Raw genomic sequence first — 25003 nt, forward strand, 5'->3', positions numbered from 1 at the left:
ACACTTTATTATATTTATGCATTTTTCAAATGTGAATGCTTTTTTATATGTTTTAACTAGTTCATCTTGGTACTTTATAAAGGCAAGATGCAGGATGCAGAGGCATTTTGCAGGATGGCTCAAAATACAGTTCTGTGCCCATTAATGAAATTAATATTTCTTATCAAAGGATAGATTATGCCTTGAAGGATTTATTCAACCAGGGTATCATTGATTTTGAAACCTATTCATATTTGGAGAATGACAGACCTAAGGTACCATCCATTTTTTGAATACCCAAATTGCATAAAAATGCCCATGACCCACCCCTGAGACCAATAGTGGCCTCTGAAGGCTCTAAAATCCCCCCCCCATCCAAATATTTGGATTGGAAATTGAAAACCCTATAGAAGGGGGAAGAGCACATTCTAAAGGATTCATGGGATTTTCTTGGTAGGGTTAAATCGGAACTTTTTTCAGATAATCTCATTTTTGTCACAAGTGACATTGTGGATTTATTTTCAGTTGTTCCACACAATATGGGATTATCTTGGTTGGAGGAGGCACTTAGGCTGCAGTAAGGGGGTTCAGAAAATTCTGTTTTTGTTTGTATAGTGTTGGCTGAATTGATCCTCAGGAATAATTTCTTGTTTTGAAGGGGACTTTTTCAGACAATGAGGTATGGTCATGGGTGCTAGTTGCGCCCCACATATGCCAACGTTATTTTGGCTATGTGGGAGCGCACATTTGTTTTACAAAGCCCTTTTTCTAATTGTTGGACATTATACAACAGATACCTGGATGATATTTGTCTCTTCTGGGGGGACAGTCTTGAAAAACTGGATGAGTGTATTGGGTATCTGTCCCACACTACTACTTTTTTTAAATTTACACATAAGGTCACTTCTGACCAGATGAACTACTCGGACGTGTCCTTACACAAGAATATATATATTTTTTAAATCTACGATATATAGGAAGGAGACGTTTTCTAATTCCTATATCTGGTATTCCACTGCACAGCCTTCCTTTCAAAAGAAAGGAATTTTCAAGGACTAGTTTGTTCGTGCCAGCCATATGACCTCATCCGAAGATGAATTCCACATGGAATGTATTCTTCTGAAACAGATGTTTATTGAAAGGGGATACCCTAGAAACTCGATTTGGAAGGTAAGGGATGAGGTTTATTCTGGTAGGGAAGAAAAATACCCCCCTATTTTAGGGCAAGGTCCATATGCCTTGAGCAGTCAGACACCAGGGGGAATACCTGACCAGCAATTTAACAGGGCCTTTGTTACAAACTTCAGTGGAGATGCTTATTGCATCAAGAATGTACTTGAAAGAGAATGGAATAAATTTATAGAACTTGCAGATTTGGATATGTTCACGAATAAATCTTTGAATGTGTTTTTTAGGAAAGGGAAAACATCAAAAATCTGTTAGAACACAGGGTAATTGCAAACAGGTATTTTCCCATAAAAAAGCTGGCACATATAAGTGTGGAGCCTTGCCATCAGTGTTCTTATATAATGCACAGTGACCGTGTTTTTACTAAAGCGAGAAACAAAACACTGCATGGTAAGACATACACCAATTGTAACATATCTGGTCTGGTCTATCTGGTTTTATGTGAATCTTGTGATTGATTCTACGTGGGGAAAACTGACAGACAACTAAAACGTAAATCTATGAACACTTAAATGATGTTAGAAACCTCAATTCTAGGAACACGTTATTCAGGCATATTTTACAATGTGAGGGGGCTAGTTTTACATTTTTTATTATTGAACCGGTACCTAAGGACATGAGGAGGGATCCTTGGGAGACCAAACTTGAGTTCAAGGAAACCTATTGGCAGGTAGTTTTGGAGGCAAACAGAAAATTCCGGACTCAATGATCATATCTCCCTACTTCCCATGTTAAAGTTAAGATGAGCCAAGCTTTAACTTAACAACATTTTTAACCAGTCCAAGAGGAACCTATCCATTTTCCAATAGTTCACACAATTTACATGACACTCCACATGACATTTTATATAAAAAAGAAAATTTTAAAAGAATACATTTTTGACAACTTATTTTATTGAACACTTTATTATATTTATGCATTTTCAAATGTGCATTTTTTTTATATGTTTTTGACTAGTTCATCTTGGTGTTATTAAAACTTATTTTATGGTGCTTATGCCTTTAAATGTAAATTCATGGCTTATATGATGGAAAGATGGAACACTACTTATTGATTCCATGCAATCAAGAAGGAGTTACTGTTTCCGGTACTTTGCAGTTAGCATGCGGTTCCAATCAGGGCCTGCGAAGAGGGGAGGCATCACCATCAGCCGGTACGACTCATAAGGAGGGTGAATCACTTGAATCTATGCCAAGGGTGTTCTGGATGGAAGGAGCACTTTCCCCAGTGTTGGAGGAAGGCAGTAGCCGAGTTAACCAAAAGCAGGTTTCACAGCAACAGGATTTAAAGGTTTGGCTACTCAGTAAACCGGCTTTTCTGAGACCGGAAGACACCATTTATCAAAAAACACTTGTAGACAGTTATTCTAATGGCCTGAACAAACTCTACAATGCCTAAAAGCCTAAATGCCTAAAAGCAGGGATTTTTCCCAAAGGCTTACACCTGCATAAATATCCAAACAATGTAGTTATTGGCTCTGAATTTTACAAGGAACTTATTGGCATCTTTGATAATTGTGGCTTAGAAAATGTGAAGGCCATTATAAAGAACAATGAATGGGAGATGGCCAAATTACAGGATTGTATAGACAATCTAAATGAAGCCATTACCAGTGACTTGTTGTTTGGGATTGAAAATTAGAAGGCCAAATGTTATGATGTGAGGCATCGTCTGGATGAAAAATGTGATGAGAATTTAAGAAGAAAATATAGGAAAATGGATAGGGATTTAAAAGAATATAGGGAAGGTTTACAATATCTTCCTCCGAAATTGTTTCCTAAACATATGTATAATACTGATGAAGGAAATGTGGTGGTGGATACAATTCACAAACAACACAACCCAACCAACATGGTATGCATAATAGTGATGAGGCAGCCAATGGTGGTTTTGGAATAGAGAAACTCAATCTGGGAGGGGATTTTGTTCCACCACACAGGTCTGAAAGATTAAAAAAATCAGAATAACAACAGGTGTAACCATTTTTACAAGGAACTGGGGTATTGGAGGGGACAAGGGTACTGCAGGTACCAGAGATAAATAATGAGAATACCTGTACCTCAGTAATTAGAAGTAAAGGGAATGTGTGAAGTTTTGCAGGATTCCACATTTTCAGTTTTAGCAGTTTGACATTTACCATGGATTTTTTAACATGTTTATGAAAGGGTTTAAGTTTATTCCTACAGAAAAGAACAACTTTCCCAATGTTATATTCGACCTTAAAATGTTTATACATAAATTAAATCTTGAGAATGTATTAGGTACCAGTGCTCACATACAATCAACCATGTGCCCACGAAAACCTAGTACTTACAATCCACCCTTACAACCTCAACTTAAAAATCTAGAACAGGTTTTGGAAAAAGAAATTAGAAAGGTTTATAATCACCACAAAGTTAATTTTAATTTAACAACTGAGGAAAACAAATTATTACAGGAATTATGCACTAATCCTAGTGTGAGGGTGATGGAACCAGACAAGGGTGGGGGATTGTATTAATGGATAAAATACTTTATGAAGGCAAGATGCTATTTTCCAGGATGACTCAAAATACAGTTCTGTGTCCATTAATGAAATTAATATTTCTTATCAAAGGATAGATTATGCCTTGAAGGATTTATTCAACCAGGGTATTATTGATTTTGAAACCTATTCATATTTAGAGAATGACAAATCAAGGGTACCATCCATGTTTTAAATACCCAAAGTGCATAAAAAGGCCCAGGACCCACCCCTGAGACCGATAGTGGCCTCTGAAGGCTCTAAAATTGCCCCTTTGTCCAAATATTTGGATTGGAAATTGAAAACCCTATGGAAGGGGGAAGAGCACATTCTAAAGGATTCCTGAGATTTTATTTGTAGGATTAAATCAGAACTTTTTTCAGATAATCTAATTTTTGTCACAATTGACATTGTGGATTTATTTTCTGTTATTCCACACAATATGGGATTATCGTGGTTGGAGGAGGCACTTAGGCTGCAGGAAGGGGGTCCAGAAAATGATGTTTTTGTTTGTATAGAGTTGGCTGAATTGATCCTCAGGAATAATTTCTTGTTTTTAGAAGGGAAATTTTTTAGACAACAATGAGGTGTGGCCATGGGTGCTAGTTGTGCCTCCACATATGCCAACAGTATTTTGGCTATGTGGAAGTGCACATTTGTTTAACAAAGCCCTTTTTCTAATTGTTGGACATTATGCAACAGATACCTGGATGATATTTGTCTCTTTTGGGGGGGGGACAGTCTTGATAAATTGGATGAGTTCATTGGGTATCTGTCCCATACTACTACTTTTTTAAAATTTACACACAAGGCCACTTTCGACCAGATGAACTATTTGGACGTCTCCTTACACAAGAATAGGGTTTTTTTTTTAATCTATGATATATAGGAAGGAGAAGTTTTCTAATTCCTATATCTGGTATTCCACTGTGCACCCCTCCTTTCAAAGGAAAGGAATTGTCAAGGGCCAGTTTGTTCATGCCAGCCGTATGACCTCATCCAAAGATGCTTTCCACATGGATTGTATTCTTATGGAACAGATGTTTGTTGAAAGGGGATACCCTTGAAACTTAATTTGGAAGGTAAGGGATGAGGTTTGTTCTGGTAGGGAAGAAAAATTCTCCCCTATTTTAGGGCAAGGTCCATCTGCCTTGTGCAGTAGGACCCCAGGGGGAATACCTGACCAGCAATTTAACAGGGCCTTTGTTACAAACTTCAGTGGAGATGCTTAGTGCATCAAGAATGTACTAGAAAGAGAATGGAATAAATTTATATTACTTCCAGATTTAGATACTTCAAGAATCAGTCTTTGAAAGTGGTCTTTAGGAAAGTGAAAAACATCAAAGATTTATTAGAACAGGGTAATTGCAAACAGGTATTTTCCCATAAAAAAGATGGCACATACAGGCGTGGAGCCTGCTATCAATGTTCTTATATAATGCAAAGTGACAGTGTTTTTATTAAAGAGAGAAACAAAACACTACATGGTAGGATACACACCAGTTGTAACACATCTGGTCTGGTCTGTCTGGTTTTATGTGAATCTTGTGATGGATTCTACGTGGGGAAAACTGAGAGACAACTGAAATGTAGAATATACGAACACTTAAATGATGTTAGAAACCACAATTCTAGGAATGCGTTATTCAGGCATACTTTGTGAGGGGGCTATTTTTAAATTTTTTATTATTGAACCGGTACCTAAGAACGTAAAGGGGGGGTCCTTGGGAGACCAAACTTGAGTTCACGGAAACCTATTGGCAGGTACTTTTGCAGGCAAACAGAAATCCCGCACTCAATGATCATATCTCCCTACTTCCCCCTGTTAAAGTTAAGGTCTGCCAAGCTTTAACTTAACATTTTTAACCAGTCCAAGGGGAACCTATCCATTTTCCAGTAGTTCACACAATTTACATGACATTCCACATGACATTTTATATAAAAAAGAAAATTTTAAAAGAATACATTTTTAACAACTTATTTTAATGAACACTTTATTATATTTATGCATGTTTAAATTGAATTTCTTTTATATGTTTTTAACTAGTTCATCTTGGTGTTATTAAAACTTATTTTATGGTGCTTATGCCTTTAAATGTAAATTCATGGCTTAATTGATGGAACAATGGAGCACTACTTATTGTTTGTATTTCAGTGTTCTTGTTATGTGAGGAAGTCTGGGTGGTACTTGGATGAAAACATTGTTAATGTATGAACGTTAATGCTTGCAACAGTATTTCCTTGCCATTAAAGGAGTGAATCAAGAGACTTGTGTCCTTCCTTCTTAGTCCAGTATTTTTGGTGTTTTGTGCCGGTTTCTGGACTGTGTCTCCACTTTTTGGTTCTTGTAAAGTATCAACACATTTACCATTTTCATACCCTCGGATCAGGAATTCTCTGCATGAAGTGAGACAGATGGCAACCCTATCCAATTAGGTGCACTGATACCATTTGTAAGAAAGTATTTTATACCTTCTTGTGACAGCCTTCCAGAGAATGCGTATCTGGTGCACAGATCCTTAGGAAGAGACATCTTCCACTGACTTTGAGTCAGTCGTTACATAAGTGGAGTGCATGAGCATTTTCTAGTCGGTAGAGGAAATGTAATAATTGACTGCAATCATGATACACATATGAATTTACTTTAGCTTACATGTGCTATGTGACCTTTCATTAAAACATTAGGAAATGGAAATCTAAAATACTTTTAACTATCTACCTATATAAATGAATGAATGAATGAATGAAAATATTTCCAGTGCTGGCACTGTGGAACAGAATTACTTTCAAATCCTTTCCTTTCCAGTAACAGCTGCCACTTATACATGAAACTGTAAGGATCCCTCATGGCAGTGACAGTTTTGATATCTGAGAGAAAAGTGGGGGAAGGGGACTGACAGTTCATCTTGGAATACAGAAAAGTACTCTGAGCAAAGGCATGCAGTTTAGCTACTTTTTGGTTGCAGCTGTATAACTCCTTAGTATACTGTAAAACAAGCTCTGAGATGCACACAAATGAAGGCCATTCAAGAAATAAAAAAAACAGTCCTGTTAGAAGGGTATATAAGATGATGGTGACTAACATTAATCGCATTATATTCCAGTGGTATGGGAATACACCACTACTTCTTTATGTCTAGCATGACTGATATAATGCAGACTTGGAATGGATTACGGGAAAGAGAAAGGCTTGATGGCAAACAAGGTCACATTAATATGGCATGCCCCATTGGCAGCCATTTTGCAGAAAACATACTAACATTCTATAAGAAACAGTTAGAGTGATTTTTGAGGTGTTAAAACAAATAGAGTGAAAAAAAATAGTTTTTTTTTAGTTCTATGTTTGGGCTCTCCTTTAAACAGCTTTTGGTCTTTCCCATTCCTAAGTGTCAGAGGAATTATCATCCTAAAACTGCCTTTGTTCATAGATAGCCTTGTCAGCCCTCCAAAGTTAGAAGATAAAAGTCCCTAGGCTTGTTTTTTCTGCCAAAACATCTCAGATGCCTCAACCTCAAAAACCTTCCTTTCAGACAAATCTGCCTCCATCTATCATTCTGCCTTCCCTTCTCCTTGGCCAGGTTCCCTTGTCTCTCAGATTCTCTGTGTCGCTCCTAGTTTGGCAACCAATTACTATAGACTCATGCTGTTTCAATCATCTGTTAAGGCTAATTAATTGTCTAGATGTCTCTCCCACCCTTTTTGGGTATTCCGGTACCTCCTTCAGATCAACTTCTCCATTTTTGGGGGGTGTGGCAGGGTTTACTGGATCAGAGTACTATTCATTCCATTCCAGAGGCCCCTAAGGGGTGCAGAGTTTTACTCTAGGATGTTTCTGATCCCCAGAAAGGAGGGGTCCTGGAGGCCTATTCTAAACCTTTCTTTTTTTGAATACTTTCCTCAGGGTACCCACCTTCAGGATGTTTTTCCTCCAGACACTGTTTTCCCACTTGCCGCCTCACGTCTTTATAGTTTCTCTGGATCTGAAGGACTGTTCGCTTCATATGTCTCCCTGGATCTGATGGACTCATCTTTATATTCCCATTCACCCTCTATTCTTGAAGTATTTACATTTCACTGTTTTTTTCCTCTCATTTTCAGTTCTCTGCTTTGTCCTTTGGTCTTTCCACAGCCCCAAGGTTATTTGCCAAGTGCCTGGCTCCAGCCATTGTTTTCTGCAGTCTTCAAGGAATATAAATATTTCCTTATCTGGACCATCTGCTCCTTCAGGCCCCCTCTAGTTCCAGGGTTCTGCAGGACCTGCACTTTACCAGCTCCTGTTGCATAGTCTGGGTTCCACCATCAATCTCCAGAAGTTTGTCTTGTTCAACTCTAAGGCTCACATCTCCCTGGGATGCAGGTTCCAAACTATTCCAGTGCTGGCCTGTCTGCCTGCTCCCAAAGTACTGTCTCCAACAACGTACTTCAATTTCTTACTTCCTTTGTCTCACATGCCTGCCAGGGAATGGCTCTGGGGTTCATAGCCTTGAACATTCCCATGCTCCCTTTTGCCAAGCTTCATATGAAGAAGTTTCAGTGGTTCCTGCAGTTGGTGCAGATTCAGCATTGCCAACCTCTGGAGTTTCCAGTTCCCTTACTTCCTTGTCTAAAACTCGAGCTTCAGTGGTGGATCGAATACATATGTCTCAATCTAGGCATCCCTTTCCAGCCTCTTGCTGTGTCTCAGGAGCTCTTTTCAGATGCCTCAGATCAGGGTATGGGGATTGCTTCATGCAGTATGAGGGTGATTAGATTACTCAACATTAAAGGGATGAGGGCCCTCATTTTTGCTCTCCAGACCTTCCACTTCCTTTGGTCTCCAGGCTCTTTAAGGGTCTATACTGAAAACACCAGTGTCATGTGGTACATCAACAAGCGGGGGGGGGGGGGTGGAACAAAGTATTGTCTTTTTTGCCAACTAGAACTTCAGGCCTGGGATCTAGCTGTCCAAATGCAGGTTTTTCTTCAGGCAGTTTACATTGCTTTAGGACAAAATCTGGTGGCAGACTCTCTGAGCAGGTCTAGGGTGCAACATCACAAGTGGAGACTTCACAAAGGTGTATTTCTGGCCATAGTTCATCGATGAGGTATCCCTCAAGTGGATCTCTTTGCATCACCTCTGAATAGGCAGTTCCTTGCTTCTGTTCCAGAACCTCAAGTCCTTTGGCTTGGAGGGTTGAAGCCATGCCTTTTTCATGGAAAGGGATGTTCTATTATGCTGTCCTCCCTGTTCCTCTTCCTCTTCTTCCCAGGGTCCTATACAAGATCTAACAGGACTCCTCCAAAATCTTGTTGGTGACTCCCTTTTGGCCCAGATAGCAGTGGTTTCCTCTCCTCCTTCATCTGGCCACGGTCAGTCATCACAGGTTACCTCATTGGATGGATTTCCTCACACAAGTCAAGGGGTCCCTTCTTCACCCTCATCGGTCCACTCTTCAATTAACACTTTGGGTGATAGGGTTTTAATCCCCTTTTAAAACCACTTCTCTGAGGACCAGCTTAAGGTTCTGCAGGAGGCTGGGATTCCCAGTAACAGAAAATTATATATGTCCATATGGAAGAAATTTTCTGTTTGGTATCTTAAACTTCACCAGGAATCCTTTTCAGGGGGGGTCCCATTGGTTCTGTCTTAGCTGTGTGAATTTCTCCATGCTTGCGTAGCATATTCTTCTGTCAAAGCTCACTTGTCAGCTATTTCTGTTTGCCTGCCTTTTAAATCCTCCATTGGCCTCTGGTTTTGAGATTAAACAATTCCTGAAAGGTGTCCTCCATGTCAAGCTCCCAAGAAAGCCTGTCCCTTCTTCTTGGGACCTTAATGTTGTTCTTGAGAAACTAAGTCAGGCTCCCTTTGAACCTGCTGCTGCTGCTTCTCTGCAACGTTGCACCTGAAAGACTGTTTTATTGGTTGCCCTCACCTCTCCCAAGAGAGTTATGGTGGTTCCCCTTTTTGCTTTTTCATAGGGACAGGGTATCTCTGCATACTAATCCTTCTTTTATGTCCAAGGTGGTCAATGAGTTGCCCCTTAATAAGTCTATCCAGTTTTTTTCCTTTTTTCCTTGTCCACAATCTGCTAGTGAGAGGGTCTACTCATTTTGGATCTTCATAGACAGCTCACATATTATTTGAACAACACAAAGGCTATATGTACATCTGAGCAACTCTTGTTTCTTTTCATGCCAAGACATTGAGTTTGGCAGGTTGTAAGCAAAGCATCTACTTCTGGATTTTGAAAGCCATTTCTTTTATTATTCCTTTGATGGCAAACGGCTTTCTATGTCTGTTCAGGCCCATTCTACTGGGGCAGTGGCCTCCTCTGGGGCTTTCTTCAAGGGTCTGGAACCAGTTTCATCCTTGAAACTGCTACTTGGTCCTGTGTGCACACCTTCACCATACATTACAAGTTGGATGTCATTAACAGAGTTTTACGAAAGCTATTCTTCATGGGTTTATGGAGGGTTTCTCTTTGCCTTCCTCTTCTTTCCTTATAGTAGCTTTTGTGTTTTCCCAAATGTAGTAAGCAAGGGTAATCTACTCATATAGCTAAGGCTACTGCAGCAGTGATCAGTGCAATAAACATACTATAATTGTGTAAGTAATCTTACCATAACAGTAGATGTTTGACTGATCACTGCTGCAATAGCTGCTCCCTTCCCTTGTGTTTTGGTGGGTTTTTTTTATGCCAATGTGTGGTTGTTTATTTTTGCTCTTCTTAGTATTGTCCTTTCGGGGATCAACCTCGCTCTCCCTTTTGGCAGGAAAGTTCTTATGGGCTTGCCACCCACACTTGCCTTGTAATGAGCTCAGCTTGGGCTACTTGACAGTTTGGGTGTATGGATGGCACCCTGAAACTTTGGAAGCTGGCTGGCTGTTATATCCTTGGCAGGATATAACCCATATAGCTAAGGCTGTTACAGCAGTGATCATTCAGACATCTACTGTTATCGTAAGTTTACTTACACAGCTCTACTTTCCCACTCCAGGGACAAATGCTATCTACCTCAGTCATTTCCTTCTCTGATATTTCTCTGTGATGACAGATTTACATTAGGGACTGTTGTCATCCACAGAATTTTCAGAGAATTGTATTGCAAGTCCGTTGCCCTCTTTTGGCACCTGACTTTCTCACTTAGCCAAATTAGGGCTTGTTGCATCCTCTCTTTCAAGAGAGTTGTTCTGAACTCATGCTGTGGGAGTTCTATATGCACTTGCGGCTAGCCTCTGGTTGCAACACAGCTGTCTAAACTGCCTCCTTCCCTCTGGATGAGCTCTCACATCAGTTCTTCCAGTTCTCTAGCTGATAGTCAATCTTGTGCCATATGGGTCCCAATCAGGACTTTATCTGTGTGCTACAGAGTCAGTTTTGTATATTTTCACTTGCCACAGCAGAGGAGTTTTGAGGAATTATACATACCAATGAAAGCATCTGGTAATTTCATTAACAGCACATTTGCTATTTTAGAATGATGTAAAATATAAAGAAAAATGGTTGTAAAGCAAGTTCATTGCTACTCATCACATTTTATGTTTTTATTATTTGTTTTAGCCCAGGCTGGGTTGTAGAAGGCCAGATCATGTTACCAAGAAACATGTCACATTATAAATGTGGGAAAGGCAGAAAAGGAGCACTGCAACTTTCAGCATACTCTGGGGTTCATACCAAGTCTGGAGCATTCTGTGCAAGTCCAGGTGCTGAGAAAAAAGGTGAGTTAGCATGGTGAAAGTGGCATCCACTTGCCAGCTATCATCATAATACTAATACCTTGATATTGATAAAATAAGTTCAGCTGTGAAATGCTTTATAACATTTTTTCACTGTATCACAGACATTAAACTGGCTAAATCCAGTTAGACATGCTCACTGCTGAAACAGTATTGTTAAAAAAGAACTTAATGTATTTCACAAAGAGTAAAATTCTGACTTGATGTTAGTCAAGTGACTCATAACAGACCATTTTAAACATGAGGTAACTAACTTTGTTTGTGAAGTTGCCACTCAGCACTAGCTTTGCAAAGATTTGTACTTCACAAGAAGGATTTATCTGAGAAATGCTTTTGCTCTGTGGCACAAAGGGATGGAATCATGATTACAACCAAGATGTCCCAAATTCATTTAGTGTTCTGACCACCTGTGGAACCAGTTAGGGATGGAGAGGAATGATGGAGTAGGAGGAATGTACGTTTTGGGGGGCATGCATCTCATTACCTGTCTCTAGTGGAGTCTGGAGACATGATGAGAAGCATCTGTTTGCAACAACGAGGGTTGGCAGTGGTCTTGTAGGGCTTACTTTTAGGTTGCCTTAGCATCAGAATTGAATAGCATCTCCACGGTGTACTTATTGCATGTCCTCCAATTAAGTACTAACACGACATACACAAGGGAAAAGCTGGCTAGGGCTTAAAGGCAAAACTCCACCCCAATGACTGGAAGGAAGATGGCTGCATTGGTGGCTGAGTACAGCAGAGTATCTGATGTCATTTGGCATGGCAAAGCCAAAGAAAGGCATATCTGAGAAATTTAGATGGTGGTGATGCAAAATCAAAGTTCTGCAATATAAAGCTTTCTTTTGGTGAGTTTACACTATTTTAATAGCTGTATCCAATTCCTTAGCTAAGATACCAACATAAGAGTACTTTACAGATCTCAGTGACTATGTTTGTATAAACATTTAAGAAATTCACTATTTGTGTAATAAAGTTATTTTGACATCTAATTTAATCAGTTTAATCAACATCTCTAGCTTGATAGTATTTTACTTTTTTAAGGGTGTGGACTGGGTTAGAGGATCTCTGTTTACAGCTATGGCTTTTTTACAAATAAAGCAAATCATATAGAGTAATACATAATATGTTAATAAGCTTAGCACATTTAATAATGCATGCTAATAGATTACACATTGCTAACAAATGTAACAACAGAAATGATAAACTTGTGGAATATAGTGTGCTTGTTGTAACTAGTATGGTACTTGAGCAGTAGATGTGGTGTAAGTATGAATAAGTAGTCTGCTTTTTATTAATGGCACACTGTGAGGTGAACAATGAAGTTAAGTTTGCATATTGCTAAGAAACAGAGAGAGAGATTTAAGCACGTGTACAGGCTGCCAGTAATAGGTAAGACATGAGTATCTTTAAACAATGATAAAGTAGATTTGCTAGTGATACAATGCAGTAGGGATCTTTAAAAGTTTGAGATCTTTCATAAAGAAGATTTATGATGCAGAGGGTAAGTGGTGCAGAGCAGGTTGAAAATAGTGACTATGGAAGAATGTGGGGGTCTACAGTGCATCCAGGGATTTAATTTGTGAGCAAGTGGTGGATAGTAGACGATATGTTGTGTTTTTACATAATCAGAATTAATGAACAGTGGTCTCTAAAGCTAATGGGAAGGATGATGGCTTTACTAAGAGTAAGAAAACATGTTAGTCTTTGGGAGATGAGCATAAACCATGACACGTTGTAGTTAGCAAATTTGGAGTTTGAGGATATTTGGAACGATTTATAGTTAGACCAGTAGATGTGAACTAGTCTTGCAAGAAGTATAGACTAAAAGAGATATTTTTCAGAGATGTTATCATACATAGAGTTATTAAACTAGAAAAATAGATTATCTGCAAACAAAGATATTTGCATGTTGTTGGAGAGATAGATATGTTATTACTGAAAGAAGAGATGAGAGAATGACCAAGTATGGAGCCTATACAATGTCAGTAGCTGTGGGAATGGAGATACAGAAGAATTGTAGAGTATATAATATGTTTTGTTCAGGTGCTTTTGGAACTTAGGACCAGGTGTGTTGCATAGAGGGAATAAAGCCTTTACTACAGCCTGGATTAACTTAGTTTGAATATCTGCTTGAGCACTGGAAGAACTGGGCAAAGCAGGATGGGAGTGACCAAGTGGTGCTGGCTTGCCCATTGTGCAGGTAGAGAGGGAGAGGTGGCTTTTTGTCAGCTGATCATAAATTGAAGCTTGTATGACACTGAAGTGGCCAAGACTGAGAAGGTGGGCTTGGCGATTCCAAGCTGGTAATGGTAGGCAACATTAACATGTAGGTGGTAACTCATATCCACATGGAGAAGAGTATAAGATGCCCAATTTCGATACATGTATTCATGCCAGCCATCAAGAACAGTGTTAGTGACCCCACCCTCTCGCAAAAAAAAAAAAAAAAAAAAAAAAAGCTTGCACTGGCTGAATACCAGCAAGGGCAGGAAGAACCAACTTCATATCTGTCTGGATGATATCCCTCTGGTCAGTTCTTACCTCTGTGATGGCGATATTTAGTATAGGATAATGAATGGGTTGAAGACCCACAGGGAAAGACTTGACATTTGGCAAACGCGGAGGCAAAAAAAAATATTGCTGGAACCAAAGAAGGCTAATATTAATGAATCCTTAATTAAAGTTTGTGGTGTTTTTGGGATGAGATACTGTGTCAAACACATTGGCTGCATCAAAGAACATTGTATTTGTTAGAGTTCCTGTTTCCATATAGTTGTAAATCTTATCAGTAAAAGCCAGAAGAGCAGTGGTATGAATCTTATGAAAGCATTTCTTTAATCTTACTAATTTGACCATTAACTTTTTTTTCCCATTTTAAAATCTGTATTTGTTTTTCTGGGTATGGCACAGACCTATGAAGAATAAGTCTGCAAGCACACAATGTATTTTATTTTCACACAGAAGATGCAGGCATGAGGTGTGCATCTCAAAATTAATTTAACTATTTTTGTAGAGTAAAGTTCTCTTTGCCTCCACAGTCTTGCTAATTAATATAGGTCATTGCATCTCAGTGTTTTTGGAGGGGAAATCCTAATTAGTCTCTGTTTTCAGTAACATTGGTCTTTTCCCTTAATTCAACAGTTGTTTCACGTTAACTGTTTTTTCATAGGCTAGCTCGCTGGCTGTCATATCATTGGCCATCTTTTAGATGAGTAGGATCATAGGAAAGTTCTGGGCAAACAGTCTGCAGACCATTTTAAGACTAGCCAGTAACCCATTTTCAGAAGTTTCCTCCATCTTCAAGAAGGGCAATTCAAGAACAACTGGGGCAGAATATGAGGTTGCTTATCCCATTATCTAGATTTACTATGAAGATGGCACAGGTGCTGCTCTGCTTGACAGGCAGTGGAAATTTGTTCAAAAGATGGATTACAATGGGATATGAGTCTATCATGCCATTGTATCTTATTTATATGTTGATGAAGGTTTAGTTCCTTTGATTGGGTATTTGAAGAATAATTTTCCCTGAAAGGAATAGGAGGTAAGAGAGGGTAGTATATTTCATGACTCAAAAGTCTACAACATGGATTTCCCATGCAGGAGTCTATAGAGAACGGTGTACAAACTCATTTTGAACTTTCAACTTTCAAAATTCAAACTCACTTATACAGCAATGTAATAATTTAAGTAATCTCCATCATTAAACTACAAGGTGTCACAACTGACATTAACTTGAAATTGACTTGTGTATTGAACAAGCTTTCAAAAACAAACACTGAAAAACTGTCTCTTTTAAAGAGTTGAACACTATCTCATTAAAACTAGCAGGACAGCCATCGCCCCCTTCTGTCTTCTTCCCATACTCCTATATGCCTCATTAAGTGTCAGCAACGGACAGGCCACACAGAACAGCAAACCTGAGCAGGGCTGCAATAAAAATAGCCACATTCACATCCAGTAAAGCTTTACTCTTCTCATCACTGCATTGCCCTAAAGCACCTCAGCTAGCTAGAGCTACAACACTACCTCAGTCTGTCTCATCTAGAAGTATCGCACAAAGTTTAGTATATCATCCCTTTGAAACGTGAACTGTCTTAGGCTGCATGCTACAATGGAACACCCCCAACACGTTACTGTGCTGTAGTGATAAACATCTCCTCATGGTTTAAAAGTCCAGCAAAATAGATGGAGATGCTCTGTATTCCAACCTTGTCTCCAAGGCCTGGAACTCCATTCTTCTCCTGATCAGACTCACTGAAAACCCACTCGTATTCAAAACTAAAGTAAAACAATTCTTCCTTAACTCTTGGCTATACCACTGTGTACTCCAGGATAAGGCAACCATATGGGTCTATATTACGGGATCGAAACTTTAGTTAGTCGAATAACTAAAGATCAATCTGGTAATATTGAAATCCAAAAACTGTGAACAGCCGATTTCACGCAGGGAAAGAATTCCCTTGCCCATTATGTGGATTATGCTATTTTCTCCAATGTAGAGCAATTTCGGAGTTGGTATATTTAGTTAGGGGTGGGGAGCACACCCCCTCATTGGGGGGGGGGTGAAGCCCCCCACTTGATTTGGGTTAAAAAGTTTTTTTTCATGTGGCCAAGGGAATTCTTTCCCTGTGTGAAATCGGTAGTTCACGGTTTCTGGATTTTTATATTACCAGAACGAACTTTAGTTATTCGAATAACTAAAGTTTTGATCTGGTAATATAGACCCAACCAGATAGCACTACCACTATAACAAGTGCTGGACTTAAAATGCTGTTGAACCACTCAGTCCTGAAACTGTAGCATTGTTAAAGTACTCCTACAATGTATTATTCCTTGTATGTATTAAATGTATTCAAGAGCCTTTTTGTGTTAATATGTGTTAGTTTTATGTACAAATCTGAACTGTCTTATTTATGTACATATAATAACTTAGTATTAGCTCCCTAATGAAATGACACATGATGACATGCCAGAAAAAAATGCAGAAGAATGAATATCAAACATCACTCTTCATCTTTAAACTTCTTTTTTACAGGGGGAAATGGGAAAGTACATCCCCACTTAAGCAAAAGTGCACTTTAACGAAAGTGTAGTTTCGCTTAACCTCACTAAACCAAACCTACTAGCCCGTTCGGACTAGTGGGTTCGCGAGAGTGCACTTTCGCATTAGTGTGGGTGTACTTTTGAAGTTCGAAGTAGTGAACTTTCGTTCTTCAAAAGTACACCTATATATATATATATATATATATATATATATATATATATTAACTGAGATTGTCATACCTTGAATAAAAGAGAATATTCCAAGAAATGGCCATCTCGGACTTAGTAAATGTAAATCTGTTGTTTCAGCCATTCATTCTCCACATTTCATATGGTTACTGTTAGTATTAATGTAAGATGTGAAAATGTAATGGAATCTATTGTTCTTTAACTTTATTTGTATGGAGCTTTTCTCCATGGGTCTCCACCAAAAAGGGACCTTATGGCCCACTGTACTTTTCCAGTAAACATAGCTAAAATGTTTGAGGCTACTAATCTTTTTAGTTTGGAATTTGAGGTCTTTCAAGTTGAGTGATATGTTTAGACAAATACATTCCAAAAAGGACATTATATTCAATAATGGTCTGATGAGATATGAATAAAGTGGAATTAAGATGTCTTTTGGATCTAGAAAAAATGCCTTTAGAAATTAGACAGGACTGATAAAAAATAATGAGAAAAAAAGAAAGCAAGAGAGAGAGACAGCCACAAAGCTACAGACTGGGAAGTCAGGGAAAAGTCTTTATTTTCTGCTCTTCCAATCTTCCATTTCCCTCTTTTAGGATGCAGCTGCAAGGAGACTTTAACTTTGCTATTTTATTGTGCCAAAAAGCTTAAATGGCTTGAGAATTGTCTTTTTGGTCAAAGGAGACTGTGCAGGGCACTTAATTTTTATATCGCCTGTGTTCTGACTTGAGTGGCTTGGGTTCAACAAAGCAAATAGAAAAATATATAGCCGTATGCAATAGTCCCAGCAGCATTTGTTTTTTGTTTCTCTTGAATGGGACCCAGTTTCCATTACCCATACCTGCCCAGGACTGTGACACTGAAAGCACCAGGAAAAGCTAGGTAACATTCCAGTTCTACTTGAAATAGAGCAAAGCCTGTCAATGGCACAGTTCTACTGTCATACTAATAACAATATCAGAAAGGAAAACAAAGATGAAAGGGATTCTAGGATATTCATCATTATGGTCACTGCTGCAGTAGCTTTTGCTATATGGGTTATATCCTGCTAAGGATACAATAGCTAGCTAGCTAGCTTTCAAAGCTTCAAGTGCACCTTCAAAACAAATCATTAGCCAGCTTGAGCTGATCTGAAGGAAAAGAGTGGTTTGGCAACCAAGTCCTTCATAGCTTTCCTGCCCCCGAAGAGTGTTCCTCTTATGTGCTTTTGAGGATTGATTGTCAGCTAACACATTCCATTACTTGACAGATAAGTTCCCTTTGGGGGAAAAACATTTATATACTTAATTTTTATTACAGAAGCTGAAATTTGTCTCTGAAATTCTAAATTTTTTTTTGATTGTGATGTCACTTTTAGTAACTATAAACCAGAGTGTTACTTTTTACTTTTGTGGAAAAAAATTTAAAAACTAATTTAAAACTACTTTTTCTGTCTCAAACATTGTATTATTTCACTTTGGTGGGTAAAGAAAGTGCCTTTCACTGTTTTTTTTGGTGGAAAAAATTAAATTGGCTTTATCATTCAAGCACCTTTTTTGGATTTGCTGTGGAACAACCTACAAATTCCTTGGTTCTTGCTTCTACCATCCATAAAAAGAAGACCATTAATCAGCCTTTGCCACCACAGCAGGCTGCTAAAGTGCTAAAATAACAGATGGATGACTGTTGTGGCAGTTTGTTTCCTCTGATGTTTACCTTTTACCTTGGTTCCCTCTGGTATAGTCCTGACAGCCACTATGGAAAAGAATTTCTATTTCTACATATCCTTTGTGGCTGTTGGAGGGCCCTTGGGTGGGCAAGGGGAACACTTGTTGGTCCTGGGAGAAGGAGCAGAGAATTCTTCTCAGCCTAGCCATAACTGATTACCCATCCCCTAGGGTAGTTTTGCCTGGCAAAAGTGTATTTGCTTTTTTACAAATTCCAGTTAAAAAGAAGTAAAAACTCATACACAGGTCTTCCACTGTGTCAGTTAGTCTGGACAGTAGTGATTTGCTGGACATAGCTCAGGGTTTAGTGCAGGCTCTTGACCATTTCAGTTCAGCAGTTTCTGTTAAGAGAAAAAGGGATTTTTCATTTTGCAATGAGGCTCAAGATTTTGAATCACAAAAATTATTGTGAAGATACTACTAGTGTTTTTTCTCCTCGGGTTTCTGGTTCAGATGTTGAGAGAACGTATCTTTTGCTAGTCCCTTTGAAGGATTTTCTTTTTTTGTAAACTATTTCCAGAATGAATCAATTGTTTCAGTGCGAAAATATTGCAACTGGATTGTCCTGAATCTACACCATTTCCTCCTCTTCGTTCAGCATTAGCGGATGTGTTTGTGACAGCCTGTAATTTGCTTGACAGCCAGCCTGCTGCCCCCAAGAAAAGATTGTATAAAGTTTCTCAGTCTTGTAAGTTTTTATACAGAAATCCAAGATTGGTTCCAGCAGCTATTTCTGTAATGAATCCAAATGCTGCTAAACATCTGCTTAATATCAGTCCCTCCCTTTCTGACAAGGATGGAGAGGTTTTGACAAATTAGGGAAAAATGTAAGCTTTTTTATAGATTTGGGAAAATATATTCCACTGCATCACTTATTCTTAGGATTCACAACTGCCAAGCTCATATGTTAAAGTTTATGCTTACCTCATTTGACAGTGTGATGAATATTACAACATCCGTTCTCTCTTCTAAAGAAAAACATCTTTGTGTAACTTAATTACTTTTGTGTCTTAAATGTCTACCTGCTGTTTGAAATGTGCTTATGATTCTGCTAATGTCACATCTGGGACTGCTCCTATTGGAATTGCTATGAGGATGGTTGCTTGTTTGCGTAGTCAAAACCTTCTTGATGATGCTAAAAGCTGACATTTTGAATTCTTCTTTACCTAGAGAGTTGGTTGCTGGACAATCTGCTGCAAAGGTCCTTAAAGGTAGGATGAGACAGGTAAACCGATTAAAGGAATCTCAGATTTTCAGTCTTTCTTCTCCAAATTTGTCAAGGAGTTCAGTACTATCTCTTCTACCCTTTGCAAAAAGCAAAATAAACAGTAACAGTAGACTCCTGCTATACAATTAAAAAACAATGACAAGGATGTTCCAAAAGAAGGTTGGAACTCCCCAGAACAAAGAATAGTCTAATAAGTCTGAATGACTATCTGCTAGACTCTCCTTCACATCTCTTCCTTGGCAAATCATTATTTATTCAGAAAGTCTGAAGCTCTGTTTCTGTATTTGACAAGAGAAAGTTTCAAATAGATGGGTTCTTAAAGTAATTCATTAAGGTTACAGATGGCAATGGGAGTTTCTCCCTCCTTTTCAAAGCACTCTGCCAGACCAAACTCCTCTATTCTTTCCTGTCATTTAGCTTTTTCTGTCAAAGAGGGTGATAGAAGTGGTCAGAAACAACAGAAAGGATAAGGCAAAAGCCAAAAAACAACGCCAGTTCAAAAAAACAATTTAATTCAGCTATTCAGCTTAGCACCTCGGCATAATAGCCTTCAATGAGCACAAAATACAAAAAAGACACACTCCTATATATACTATAATCAATTAAACAATTATATCAAATTAATCAATTAAAACACAATTGAATATTTTAAAAAAGCATTACAAACTCAGGAAAAAACTTCAAAATATAAACTATAACAAACTTTTCCAATTCACCTCTAAATTCAAACCATTTGGTGACACAGTATTATATTTCAATATATAAATAGTTTCTTTAAATAATAAAACATTTTTTAATAGCCTTTCATCACCTTTTCTAATAAAAACTTTCTCAAGAATACAACATTCAAATACATCCACATTACTATTATGAAATTCCATAAAATAGGAAGCTATTGGACTATCCAATATTCCCCTTTTTATGTCTCGAATATGTTTTTGCATTCTAATTTTAAATTTTCTTTTTGTCTCCCCTATATAATAAATTTGCACAGACATCCAATACAATAAATTACCCCAATGGAGTTACAAGAAAATTCATTATTAGGTTTGAATATAATTCCATTAATTTTATCAAAATATAACTTCACATGCCTACATATATTACAATGGCCACAAGCAATAGTACCATATATGCACAAAGTATAACTTACCCTATTAACAGGAAAAATATAATAAGCTTTAATCAATCTATCAGACAAATTCTGACCTCTTTTAAAGGCTATTCTAGGAATAATAGGGAATAATTTATAAAGGCTCTTATCAGAAATCAAAATTTCCAAAAATATTTAATAACTTCCCAAATCTTATTGCTTAATACATTAAAGGTAGTTACAAAATAGATACCCTGAACCTTCTGATCTATAATTTTTAAATATTTATTATTCCTAACATAAGGAAAAAAAATGAAATCTTCTCTAATTGTATTAACTATTAATTGGTTCACATTACTATTATCATTATCACCTAATAATTTATTAATAGATTCATTTAATATCTCCATACTATAGCCTCTTCGTAGGAACATAGTAATACAGTCATAAATATTTTTTTCTAAATCTACTTCATTACTACACAATCGAGATAGCCTAATCATTTCTCCATAGGGTAAAGCCGACAAAGTATGTAAAGGATGACAACTAGTTCCAAAAAGGAACTGATTGCCATCAACAAATTTACGGTGCACCGTAGTTTGGACCAAATTACCCACCACACCTGACAACGAAATATCCAAATAGTGCACCTTATTACCAAATTGTAAACCATCAAAATGTAAATTATACCTATTATTATTCAATTCTAAAAAGAATTCCTGCACATATTCATAACCACTGCCACAAAGAAATATTCTAAATACGCTAAATAAGAAATATATTTAAAATATTCAATTGTGTTTTAATTGATTAATTTGATATAATTGTTTAATTGATTATAGTATATATAGGAGTGTGTGTTTTTTGTATTTTGTGCTCTTTGAAGGCTATTATGCCGAGGTGCTAAGCTGAATAGCTGAATTAAATTGTTTTTTTGAACTGGCGTTGTTTTTTGGTGATAGAAGTGGTACCTCCTCTGCAAGGAGAAGCGTTTTAAAAATGTTTTGTGTGTAAAAGAAAGAAATTCATGGAGACCAGTTCTGGATCTTTCCTCTCTAAACCTGTTTGTGATAGTACCCAAGTTGAAAATGTTATACGCCCCACAACCTGCTACCTGTCATTCCTCATTTGACTACTCTGGTGGCATTAGATTTAAAAGATGCTTATTGTCACAGTCATGTAGATCGAGATTTCAGAGGTTTCTTTAAGGTGTTCTGTGTGTGGATCACATTACTGATTCTCTGAATTAGTATTGGGTCTATTCACAGCTCCAAGGATATTCTCAAAGTGTCTAGCTCCTGTGACAACTTACTGCACACTACAAGGTATTCGTGTTTTTTTCGTATTTAAGACAACTTACTTATCTTTGCAGAGTCTTTTTCAAAGTGTCAGGAATCTCTCACTAGGATGAGGGATCTCCTACACAAACTGTGGTTCCAGGAGAACATACAAAAGTCTTGTTTGACTCTTTCTCACAGGACTGTTTTCCCAGGGTGTCTTCTAGACACCTCAGTTCAAAGAGCTTTTCTTGTACTGGAGAAAGATCTGTATTTAGATATATTCCTGTGTTTTCAAGTTCAGACTATTGTCACATCACAGGAATTTCTCTTGATTCTGCATCTCATGGCATCTATGATTCACATGATTCCTATGGCATGAGAAAAATTCAGTACCTGAAATCCATGTGGTCACATCAGCATCCCCTGATATTCCAGATTCTAATTTTAGATTTTGTGAAAAGGGAGAGATCAGTTTTATCAGGATTTAGATTTCCCATTTTCCCTTCCAGTTCCAGAGCATTTTGTCATAACAGATGTCTCAGAATTTGCTCATGGAGCTGTGTCTATGAGGATAAAAGTGTAGAGGTTTTGAAACAGAAAAGACAGACCAAAACACATAAACATAAAAGAGATGTTGGCACTCATTCTCTCAACTCTCTCAAACATCTTAGGTCTCTAGCATTATTACAAGTGTTCACAGACAACACCACAATGATGTTGTACATAAGCAGTTATGGGAAAACTAGATCTTACCGTCTAAGCAGATTAGCCATGATAGCCTGGAATGTAGCTTTTCGACACAGATTTTAACTACAGCCATCTTACATACTATCAGAGCAAAACTGTTTATCAGACAAGCTGAAAAGGACAAAGGCAGACCCTGAATAGAAATTGAAACAGGTGGTCTTCTAGGAATTAATTCAGTTGTGGGGAACACTTCATATAGATCTTTCTGCCTCCATTTACAACAATCAGTTGACAAAATTCTGCTCCAGGGCAACATGCAAGAAGGCCTGGAAGACAGATTATTTGTCTTTTCCTTGGATAGGAATGTTCCTGTATGCTTTTCCACTCTTCCACTAATATCTAGAGTAACTCTGAAGATTCAGAAGAACTCTGCAAAGCTCATTGTGGTAATTCCCTTATGTTTCAGGCAGCAGTGGTTCTCCCTTTTTTTGAAAATGGCCAAGGGCATTTATCACAAGCTTTCTCACAGACTCGACCTACTGATACAGAACATGGGTGTTTGATACCTGACCCCAAACAACTGCAACTGTGCTGTTTTCGGAAGACATGCTGTAGTTATTACAAAAGGGGAGAAAACTTGCTACTAGAAAACCATATATTAATAAATGGAAAAAATGTTCTAGCTGGTGCCAAGACATGAACCAGCACCCTTTCAGGTTTAGTGCGTTTCTGATTTTGCATTATTTCTGTCAATTACTGTCCTCTGTCCTGTCTTACTCAAGGTTTATTTGTCAGCCATTTCAGCATGTCTGTCCTTGATCCCCCTCTTTCTGTACAATCTTATTTGAAAAAATATTTAAAAGGAGTGTTGCATACCAAGCCTATTAGCAGGTTTCGTCTCCTCAGGATCTTAGTTTTACCATGGAAGACCAAACTCTTGCTCCATTTGAGCCAGTTCATCAGGCTGACTGGAGGCTCTTATAATAGAAAACAGAGTTACTTTGTGCTTGGAACTCTGCAAGAAGAGTGTACGAGCTGCAGATTCTTACAGTGGTTTAACCTTATCCCATTTTCCACAGAGATAGGATTTCCTTGAGAGTTAATCTTTCATTTATACATAAAGTAGCATCTGAGTTTACCTTGAATCAAGCTATCCATCAACCTGTCTCCTTTCCAGGACCTAAAAACAAGGGATGAAGCATACTCCATTCCTTGGATGTCCACAAACAACTTAGGTACTATCTTTACTGAACAAAATATTTTTGGAACACTGAGCATTTTTTTTATTTCTTGTAAAGGTAAGAAAAAAGGGCAATTGGTATCAAAGCAGAGTATTCCCAAATGGTGGTCTCATGCTATTACCTTTTGTTATATATGCCACAGTTTTGCAGTTCCAGGCAGTCAGGTTTCATTTTGCCATGGCCTTGGCTTCTTATGTGGCTTTTTGGAAAGGGATGAGTATTAGAAGCATACTAGAAGCAACAACTTGGTCCCCCATGCATACCTTGACAAAGCACGATAAACTAGATTTCTTCACCTAGGGCATGCTTTGTTAGGACTGTTCTCCAGGGGCTCATGGACCATCATCCTTCATCCTGCCAGCCAGTTTAAGCTATGGTGATCTACTCATATAGCTAAGGCTACTTCAACAATGATCATAATGATTAACATTGGACACTGAGTAAGAAAATTTATCATAACAGTAGATGTCCGCATGATCACTGCTGCAGTAGCCAGTTTCTTCCTCCATCCCCCCTATTTTTGTATGTTTTTGTTTCCAGGGTGAGCATATACGTAGATATATACATATAGGTTAACTATCAAAATGTAGAAACACATTTGTTTGAGTAATGACTTATTCGGAAAAAACAAAACAAAAATAAAAACATTATTTAATTAAAACAATGAAAGTGGTAATGTGGATAATTTGAAATTCAGTATTATAGGCATTACCCAACGTACTTTGCCTTCCGCTGACTTCCTACCAATGATTTGCAGGGGAGAAAGCCCCCTGCACCCTCCACAACTAGTGCTTATTTTATATATATATATATATATATATATATATATATATATATACACAACTAGTCATATATATATATATATATATATATACATACATATATATACATATATATATATATACATATATATATATCTATACACACACACAAACCCCAAGATCGCACTAAAGTGAAGGTAAGGAAAAGGCTAAATTTCCTGATACCTACTGTAGTGCGATCTCCAATCAGGACATCCACCTCACATGAGCAAATGCACACTAGCATTTGCTTTTGGGCATTTGAACATGTACGGCTCTACATTACTGAAACTTGGAACCATGATTTTGACCTTCCAAGTTTTGCGTAACTGCCATACAACATTTTGAT

The 25003-nt window shown here is 37.8% G+C and overlaps 1 protein-coding gene across 2 annotated transcripts in view; it reads left to right on the forward strand.

Moving 5' to 3' along the window:
* LOC122811177 overlaps positions 1-25003 on the forward strand; it is a 3180768-nt gene that overhangs the window by 2041219 nt on the left and 1114546 nt on the right. For both annotated transcript variants that reach the window (XM_044082849.1, XM_044082848.1), the window contains exon 13: positions 11212-11369. In XM_044082849.1, coding sequence (XP_043938784.1) covers positions 11212-11369 — 158 coding nt within the window. The remainder of the gene's footprint in view (positions 1-11211; positions 11370-25003) is intronic.

The sequence above is a fragment of the Protopterus annectens genome, chromosome 9.part0 (assembly GCF_019279795.1).
Source record: "Protopterus annectens isolate FY-2018-M chromosome 9.part0, PAN1.0, whole genome shotgun sequence".
Taxonomy (NCBI): domain Eukaryota; kingdom Metazoa; phylum Chordata; order Ceratodontiformes; family Protopteridae; genus Protopterus; species Protopterus annectens.